The sequence below is a fragment of the Coniosporium apollinis genome (assembly GCF_000281105.1).
Source record: "Coniosporium apollinis CBS 100218 chromosome Unknown supercont1.74, whole genome shotgun sequence".
Taxonomy (NCBI): domain Eukaryota; kingdom Fungi; phylum Ascomycota; class Dothideomycetes; genus Coniosporium; species Coniosporium apollinis.
The window spans coordinates 1-10,488 of NW_006913336.1; the positions used below are offsets into that span (position 1 = coordinate 1).

A 10,488-nucleotide genomic window follows, 5' to 3' on the forward strand; every position below is an offset into this window, starting at 1 on the left:
CGTACACATTCCGTGACTACGACTAGTCGTTCTAAGATAAGGTCGTAGACTTCTCTATATAGCTCGCTAAAACTAATAGCGGATCTCTACTATACTTTATATGCGGTTAGGCGGACTTTAATCTTCTAGAGTTTCTCTTTAAACTCTAATTATCCCGCTTATTCTTCTATAAGATCGCATACGTTGTAGTAGGCCTAATGCTATACCTCGGGTGGGTATCCTCCCGTAATAGGATTCTATTTTAGTACCCTTTCTTCTAGTTCCTTGTCTAGGACTAGGTTTGAGATGTTAGAGCCGAATTCTCCTTCTAATGACTCTTTGTCTAACAATATAGCCTCTTCCTCGGAGAGTGTGCTTAGTACCGTGATAGGCACGACTAGGCCTTCTATCCGTAAACCCTAGTAACTAGATTCCGTTTAAACTCTTTCCCGAATCGAGAGAGGTCGTGGTTCCTCTTCGTGTGTCGGTGTTCTCCAGCTCGGTTCCTTCTTAGTAACTTATAGTGCTTGCTTTAATCGTGGTGGTTTTAGAAACTATTCTAATCTATTCTTGTCGCTTAGGTGTGTCTAATACCTATCGTTATAGTATATAGTCTAGAACATGGCTCTATAGTGAGTCGTAGTAGTAGCTAACTTGCCTTGCTTCTTTAGGCTATTTGTTCTTACCAATAATTGGGTTTTCTTTAGCTGCCGACAATCTTAGGCGATGTGTCCTATACGATCGCAGTTAAAGCACTTTCTAGTAAAAGGCTTTTTCTGTCCTAAGGACAGTCCTTATCCTCTTAAGGGCGTCCCGCGTCCCCCCTATAATCTTCTCTTAGGAAAACGTCCCAGACGTCTTTCCGTTACGTCTAGTTCCATGGGCCTAAGCCTATACGGGTCTTAGTTATACCGAGTAGGGTGGTTCTACTTGCGTCCTACCACTACTAGCGCGTTATAGCCTTTCTTTTCTAACCTTTATTCATACAGTCGATTGTTAATCCTAATTGACATTAAGATTATTTCCTATAAATAATCTAGTCGGTCGCCTCTAACTAAGTCATCCTTAACGTTCTCTTTTAATCCTCGGTAGTACTACGCGGTTAAAGCCGTCTCATCCTATAAGGTGTTTGACGCTACTAATTGGAACTAGGTAGCGTAATTAGCTACTAATTCCTTCTAGATTAAGTTTATTAGTTCTCTTTCTATAGTACGTGCCGCGTTGATATCTCCGAATACTCGTCGTATCTTTACCTTAAATAAGAGCATGTTAGTAAATAGTTCCATCGTTTCCTGGGACTAGTTACGTTCATCATTCTTAAGGAAATCCTTGAGATAAGGCTGGATCTATTTAAATGCTCGTCCCCTTAAATAGGTGACAACGAACATAACTTCGTTTTCTTCTTAGAAACGTTCCTAGTTATGCCAAATATATAGGTCATATTAGAGTAGCCACGAATCGAGTTTATTACGCTCTCCACTATACTTATCCGGAACCTTGACCTTAATTGGTTTCGGTGCTAGGGGTGGCGGCGGTGCCTATCCCCTTAATAGCCCGGCGGTCGATCCTATAGTAGACATATCGGCGTGTTAATCTTGGGTGTTCCATAAAGGTGGTGCTTAAAGTGTAACGAGGTGCTATCACGAGATAATAGGGGTTACTATAATAGTTAGGGTCCTAATTAAGGAGATAGGGAATAGTGCTAAGATATAGTTAATAAGGTGAGGATTAATATCACGTAGTGAGATTAGATTAAGTTATAAAGAATGCTGGATTTTTATTTGAGTTAAGCACACTATTCTAATGAACGAGAATAGTGCGGCCTATATACTACGATGCCTCGCACCGTGATCCCCCTAATTAGAGTGATCCGTTCCTAATCACACTAATCACACTAATTAGGCACCTCTTAGCATTCTAAGTGATCAGTCCCTCACGTGATGTTTGGCACTAATCACCTTTGTTCCGCGTCATCTGCCGCGGTTCGTGACATATAAATAGATTAGTAGCGTGTAGTATAAACTAAATAATATATAAGTTTTCTATATTTAGATTCTAAAATGCCTAGCTATACTACTATAGCTACTCCTTCTTACTATTAAAGATATATAGCTATATAAAGTTAGAAGTCTAATATATAGAAGTCTATAGTATACTAATATAATAACAGAGCTAGCTATATATAAAATACATGGATACTATATAGTTACTATATGAGTTTCTTATTAATACTCGCGTCTAGAAAGCAAAATATAAAGATATTATTATATTAGTAAACATACTTATAAAACTCCTATATTAGAAGTATATATTATATCTACTAATTTACACCTTCTATCTCTATAAGTAACCGCTATAGCTTCTATAAGTATTACTCTTATACGGGTACTTACAGTACACTATCTATATAGTAGCTAAACTATAGATTCTTTTTTATTAGATTCCTTTTTCTCTTCTTATTCTAGTATATAATCCTATAGTATTAGTAAGTATAAAAGGCACGCTATAGTATAAAGTAGTAATTAATCTCCTATTATAAGAGTTCTCTAGTAATATTATTATATAGCTTATAGATAGCTTCTATATAATCCTATATATAGTAGAAGCCTATTTCTAGAACTAGCTTAGGTATTATATATACCTACTAGTTAGAGGATAGTATAAAACGCTATATAAAAAATTACCTTAGTATCTTTTATAACTAACTAGCTTATACTATTTCGCTATAACTATAGTATATTGAATAGTAGCTTAGAAGGAATAGCGTGGTTACTAGAGCCTATAGAGAATAGAGGGGAAAGAATAGGGTATATATAAGGGCGTGCGTAAGTAGCGGTAGAAGGTATAGAAGAAAAGATTTATTAGACATAGTACCTATAGAATATAATAGTAGGAGGAGGCTTAATATATATCTACTATATATTAGTATAGGCGTCAACCGATTATAGAACGCTATAAGAATTAGTATCTAAGAATAAGGCTTCTATAAAAGTAGTATAGGTAATAGTAGGTAGTACGGCTTAATTACGAGCGTATAAGAAAGAAAGCTAGCTTATAGAAGGCTAAGATAGAGAAGAAGAATAGAAAGTCTATATATAGCTTACTCTTATTTACTAAAAGCCTATATTAATATTAAAAGATTAAAAGAGAGTATAATGACTAGTATCTAGGAATAAGTTCTCTATAATAAAGATATTATTCTAGTATTACTACTGCAATTGAATAGTCTATACGCGCTACTATAGTTAAATAGCCTATAGATATAATTACTCTTACTGCAACTAGTCTTATTACTCTTAGTAGTATTAGTAAGTATCTATTTAATAATACTAATTATCTCTATTCTAGTTTATTCGTCTAGATATAGTGCTATAGTAGTAGATAGAAATATTAGTAGTAAGGATAAAAGGTCTATAATAATAATTTTTCACCTTTAAAGCTAGTATATAGCTAGTGTAAGATTTAGGCCTTAACTGAAATTTTAAATTTCTAACACTTTTGCACTAGTAGTTAGAGAAGGCTATAAAGTGAACATATTAATAGAATAAGAGTAGACTTAAAAAGTTAGGTAGCGGGTTTTGCGATTTCAATCTATACTATTTATTATGGTATTATAAGCGTTTTTGCTATAGAAATCTTAAAGGTAGTTATAGTTTTTGCTAAGACCATGCACGGTAGAAATATTTATTCTATTAAGTATATTAATTCTTATTATCTTTATTATCTATAGTTATCAGCTAATACTAGAATATAGTAGTAGTATAGCGAGACTATAAGAGGTTCTATAAATTAAGGCTATAGTTTAGAGGAGAAGTGGAGTAAAAGCCTATATAATAGATATAAATATACTAGTAATTAGTAGTATTTATAGCTATAACTATTATAAGTGCAGTTTTAAAGTATTTAAGAGCTATATTATTACGAGTTTTAATAATAGTATTATAAATAGTGGAAGGCTTTATAGATATAAATATAGATACTAAGACTTATAGTTAACTATAAGTAATTAGTAAAAAGGTAGTAGTTAAGCTTACTAAGGCGGAATAGCAACTATAAGCATACTATAGATCTTATACTCGCCTAAATAATCTATACCTATATTAAGTTAGCACTATATAAGAATAGTAACTATACTAATATATACTTTTTAATATTATAGCTACTATACTACTTACTATAATCGCAGTACTAACTATTATATATATATTATTATAGTAAATACTACCAGATAATAGCTAAGAGAGTAGTACTTAGTAAAAGATAAAGACTATATTAGTAGTAGTTACTCTCTCTACTCTATATAAGAGGTATATATAGGTACGCTTTAGTAGAAATACAAAAAACTCTAGTTTATATTAGTAATATTAGCCTAATCACTATATAAGATAAGATTAATCCTATAAATAAGTAAATAAATAATTATTAAGTATTTACTTAGTTACATTAGATATAGTACACTCTATAAGAGACTTCTTAGTATATATAGATAAATTAGCGTCTATTATAGATATTAGCTACTATCTTATAGATTGTATAGTATAGATACCTATTATTACCTTTAGCTTAAGGAGAGCTTAAAGCCTCTATTCTTTATCTATATAGAAGCTTATATTTTAGATGATTTATATTATTACTACTATTACTACTACTACTACTACTACTACTACTACTACTACTACTACTACTACTACTACTACTACAACTACTACTACTAATACTAGTAGTAGTAGTAGTAGTAATAGTAATAGTTATAATAGTAGTAGTAATAGTATTAACAGTAGAACTAAAGATATAGTTTAGATATATAGAAAGGTAATATCTAAAAGCAATAGCTTATTCGTTTTTATATTACTAAAAGAAGTATTAGATTTAGCTAGACAGTTCTATAAAGAATAGTATTAATAGCTAGTAATCTTAAGAGTAAAGAAAGATTTAGAATAATAATAAAAGAGCGTAGCTTGATATTTATCTTAAGTAATTGTTTCTATTACTTCGTATTAGTAGAAGTATTAAGCCCTTTAGTCTTAATACTATAGTCAACTACTATAATTTACCTATTCTCCTCTATTCTAGTCCACTAGGAAATAGAAAGAGAATTAAATTAAATCTTTAGAGTATTTAAACTAGTTACTTACTATTATTTCTTTTACTACTAGCGGCTTGACTTTTACATTATACTTACTACTATTTTATATTCTTTAGTAGTATAGTATCTTTTTAGATAACTTTCTTAATTCTTCTTTACTATCTATATCATAGTATAAATAATAGCTAAGAAGAACTATTCTATAAAAATATAATAAGTGCAACTATAGATGAATAAAAGATAGAAAGACATACTTATATAGAGAAGTAATATGTATTATATAGTAGCTTAGAGTTAATACAATAGCATTAGAGTTAACATTATAACTAATTAATCTAGTTCTAGCTAGAGTTTATCTTTATAGTATTTAGTAAAATAGATTTACTTTAGAACTATTAAGTCTATCTAGAGTTTTCTGGTGCTAGCCTTAGTGCTAGACTATAGAACTATACTAACTTTATAGACTCTATACTAGTACTATACTATAATAGCGTGAGATATTTGATTCTAACTAAAGAATGCAATTTACTATACTTTATTCTATAATCTTACTACTTAATATTTCTGTTATCCGCATAGTGCATCTTCTATCTCTAATTCTGACTATAGTAATAGAGTCTAAGTATATTCTATCTTCTAAGGAATTTTTATTCCAGAAAGCTTAGTAAGAAAATAGTTTCTTTTTTATAATAGAGATCTTTTTCTAGCTATATAATTTATAGAATAGATTATAGAAGATTAACTAAGTTTATTACTTACAAAAAAATTATAAATTTATTATAACGCTTATAGTATAGAGTAACTTAGATTGTATTTATATATAATTTCTATATAGTTTCATTATATTTCTACTAGAGTGTAGCTTTTATATATTCTAGTTCTAATACTAGACTATAGTCTATATATTATACTAAATATTACGCTATAATATACTTATTTATAAGTATTATAGAGACTCTATCTAGTTTAAGCTTTTTTTCCAAATGTAAATATAATATACTAGAGACTCAATATCTTTCTAACTTTAGTAGTAGATAATATAATAACTATAGTATATATCTTATATCTAGCCTAGAATATACAGTAAGATAGTCTATAAGATACTATTTATTAGTTTATACTTACTAAAATCCTAAATTCTATCTAATCTAAAACCTTAAGTTAAAGTTGAGAATAGCATAGATTTAATATAATAATCTTAGAGTCAATTTAAAAAGTTTGTATTTTAGTTCTAAATAAGGTTTCTCTTTATACTAATTACTTAGATAATCTTACTTCTATAGCTCTAAGCGTATCTAAGAATTTATATCTCTTATCTTAATACTAAAATATAAGACTATATTAACTCTACTAACTTTACACTAATACTATACTATAATTGCAAGAGATATTCGAATTCTTGTTCTAGCGCGCGATTTACAACACCTTATACTATAACTTTACTAAATTATTTCTATAATCCGCTCTATTTGCTCTGTATCTCTAATAATAACTATAGTATTAGAAATCCGAGAACTATTATTAGATTCTATAGAGATATAACTATAGCTAGTACTGTTTTTAATATAGCTCGACTAGTTTTATATTAAGATTTGCGGGAGTTAGTATCTAATCCCTTAGATTTAGAGCTTTAAGGCGGAGATACAGTAGCTAATTATAGATAGTAGTTAGCTATCTAAGCATATTAACTAAGTATATTATTAGTTTATCTATAACTACTAGTAGATATAGTTTATTAAGTGCTCTACTAGAGATACTATAATTTACCGTATATATAGCCTTCTAGTAAAATTTCCAATATATACTACTAGTATAAGAAGATATTAGAAGAAGGAAAGTATTAGTAATATCTTAAAGCTAATATTTTATTCGATCTCTTAGCTTCTTAGAGCGAGCGAAATTAAGATAGATATAGTTATAGCTCTTATTAAACTAGGCTAAACTATAATAAATAATAGGAATATTTCGCTTAATTAAGATAACTATACTAAGGAGTTTAGTAGTTTCACTTAATAGTTCTCTCTATAGTATTATCAATTGATATATCTATATACTAAATCCTCGAACTAGTAGAGAGCATAATACTACTTAGAAAACTTTAGCGCAATTAGTTTATAAATATGCTTATAGTATTAGTTACATATTAAGCTATTCTTTATACGAGCTATTATTCTTAATCTTTTCTTTCTATTACTAGTAACTTGCTTCTATTAAATCGATTTTACTAGTTATAGTAAGATTAGATTCTCTCTACTATAATTCTAATCTCTTCTCTTTCTATATACTAACTATATTCTTCTTACTAGATATATCTAAACGAAAGTTTCTAGAGATACAACTCTAAATACTCTAATAAAAGTTCGCTTGTATTTCTATTAGAAGAAAAGTAGTATAGAATTATTAATATTATCAGCTACTTGTATTATATAGATCTAAGCTTCTTCTTCTAATTATCTTAACTAGTAGTTTATAGAAACTAGTTATCAGGTAAGTTTTCTATTCTTAAGGCAATTATAGAGATACTATATTCTTAGAAGGAAAATCTTTATACTTAGAATAAAAGTAGTTAGACTATAATCTAGAAGATTTAATCGTGTATACTTATAAGATACAAAGAGAGCCTCAGGCTACACCTAGACTTCCCGCTAGTAATATACCGGCTAAGTAAGAGTATATAGCACTCGCTTCTATATAATAGGAGCTTAGTAGAATTTAGTCTCCTACTAAACTAACTATATTATTCTATTCATATATGCCTTATTATTATATTACTATATTAACCCTAAGGATCTATATCCTCTAATAGTACTATAGGCTTAGAAATAGACTAAAGCTGCAAAAATCGAGAGTAGCTATACTTTTACTATAAAAGTTCCTACTATCTCTAAATATAAAAGATTAAAAATACATATAATCTACTTAATAAGTAGTATACTATTATATAGCTTATATAGTAGAAGCTATATAAGTTCTACTAAATACATATATAGAACGAATTTGGTTTACTTAACAATAGCTTATAAATAAATACATATTACTAATTTATATAAATTGTAATAACTTATTAAAAGATTTATAGAAAAACCTGAAACTTATATACTTATATATAATAGTATTTATAGAGTAAGCTATTTTACTAATATTAGCTTAATCTTCTATACTACTAAAGTAGTAGTATTTTAAATCTCTTTAAGGAGTAGTAAAAAACTAATTTCTTTAGTATAGTAGTATAATATCTAGTACCTTTACTTTTAGATTAACTATATATAGTATACTCTATAGTTGCTTTACTCTAGTGTATTTATAAGTCAAATATAGTTTTCGATTAAGATAATAATTTTATAAAACTAGAATTAACTAGAAAGTATAAAGCTGAACTAGCTAGTTACTCTAAAGTCTAGTTATATAATATTATTATCGTATTTTTATGTTATATACTACTAGTAGTAGCTATATAATAAATATTAGTTATCTTACTACTTCTTACTATAAAGAAAATCCAATTACTAATATCTCTAATATTTTTAATGTCTAGTTACTATAATAACTTACTTACTAGACTTTATATAGTTTTTAATTATATATTAGCTTAGTAGCTAGTATACTTAATATAAGTATACTTAGTACTCTTTATATTTATACTATAATACTTCTAGAGCGGCTTTAAGTTCTCTAGTTTTTAGAGGTTTTAGAAACTTTTGCGGTAAAAGTGTATTATTTACTTATATATATAAATGACATGGGAAACTAGTTACCTATAGAGGTTAATAGTATGCACTCGGAATAACGGTTTTAGCTATAAAGATATTATATTAATATTCTAATTGAGACTGCTCTCTTTAACAAGTTATATGCATCTCTAGTATTAACGAATAGGTGCTATATTATTGTTATTATACATGTATCTAGGAATAGTAACAGATTGAATAGTGATAGAATGGATATATGCAATCTATAACCTATGCAAATATACACCCCATCCAACAAAAGTTTATTAACCACCTATCTAGGCAGCAATTTGTGATTCTGCTTCCCCCACTTCATCTGATTATCCACCTGATCAAACTTCTGCGAATTCGCCCCCTTTGCATACACCCATTCCCTCGCCCGGCGAGCCACCGCCTCGCTCCTCTGTGCCTTCTTCTCAGCCAAGACGAGCGCCTGCCGCTGTTGCACAGAAACGCCTAGTATGCTCATCTCTTCACGACGCGCCAGTTGTCGACCCGACGCCAGCTGCGGTCCGACGGCCAGTGGCGACGATTCTGCATTCTCGGAACCCGGGGGCAAAGCTCTCATCGCGAGACCCCGTTTCCTGGACGCTTTCCTAGTCGCGGGAGCAGCATGTCTCGAGCCGATCACCCTGCCAGAGGCAAAGCGGATCTCCGTCGTCGATAGGTTAGTCGGGCGTTCCTGCTCCAGCGCGGCGGCGCCGTCCCCGTCGACCCATCGCGGGCTCTCCCAGAAGTCGAGCAGTTCCGGTTCCCTATCCAAGTTCAAGAGACAGTGTCCCTTGTCCCTCATGTGGCTCTGTATGCTCAGGGTCGAGGGCTTCGTGGCGCCGCAGTAGAGGCATTCGTGCCACTCCCGGACCTCCGTGGCCAGGTACCCCACGAAGCTCTGCATGTCTACCACCATCTCCGGGTCTGGGATGGACATCCGGTGGGCTGTACGCATGTGCTCAAGGTTCGTTGCGAAGCCGGCGTCGTCGCTTGCGAAGCCCCGGCTGCAGAACAGACATTGGAAGGGCGATGCGCTTTGCTCGCCCTCGTTGTCCGAGACCTCCTCGTCGCTGCTGCTGCTGCTGCTGCTCCTTCTGCTAGTAGATGCCTCGCTGATGTCAATCTTTCTCTCGATCTGTATATCGAATCCATCGAGGGGGATCGGCGGTAACGATGCAATACGCCGCTTAAGGTTGTACACGCTATTCTGATGTCAATTCTCGAGATCTAGACCATAGTCGTGTCGATTTTAACATACTGCCATGGCTCTTTCATGTGTATGCGCTGCTCCTGCCCATTTTGGAAGGAGATCTGGCACGAAGTGCACAAGTAGGTTGTTAATGGGAGTGGGGAGGGAGATTGCTCGGCATAGTTGTCGGCGTTAGTGCCTAGGTTGGAGGACGTAGCGCTTAGCATTGCTTTAGTGATGAGTAGAGAAGAGAAAGATCAATTAAAGATGTTCGTGACCACAATAGTGAATTGATTGCTCGTTCTTATATACTCTGCGCATGGACTAGCTCTAAAGACATTGAGACTACAGCTCAGGCCACCTGAGTACTTAAACCTTAGGTGAACCCACTATTGCATGGCCTAAAGGTGCGGTGACGTGTAAGTAGTCCGTGCATAGGTGGCCTAAGCTGGCATCTCGAAGACATTCTGTTGCGCCCGACTAGGAAGCTTCCACGGATAGGCAATTCCGAGTGC

General features: G+C 32.1%; 1 protein-coding gene across 1 annotated transcript; it reads right to left on the reverse strand.

The window, feature by feature from the left end:
* Positions 1 to 9,067: 9,067 nt before the first annotated feature.
* On the reverse strand, positions 9,068 to 10,200 carry W97_09020 (uncharacterized protein; the record flags this gene model as incomplete). Its single annotated transcript, XM_007786884.1, has 2 exons — positions 9,068 to 9,986; positions 10,043 to 10,200. The coding sequence occupies 2 exons, from the start codon at positions 10,198 to 10,200 to the stop codon at positions 9,068 to 9,070; spliced, it is 1,077 nt and encodes a 358-aa protein (XP_007785074.1).
* Between the last annotated feature and the right edge of the window lie 288 nt (positions 10,201 to 10,488).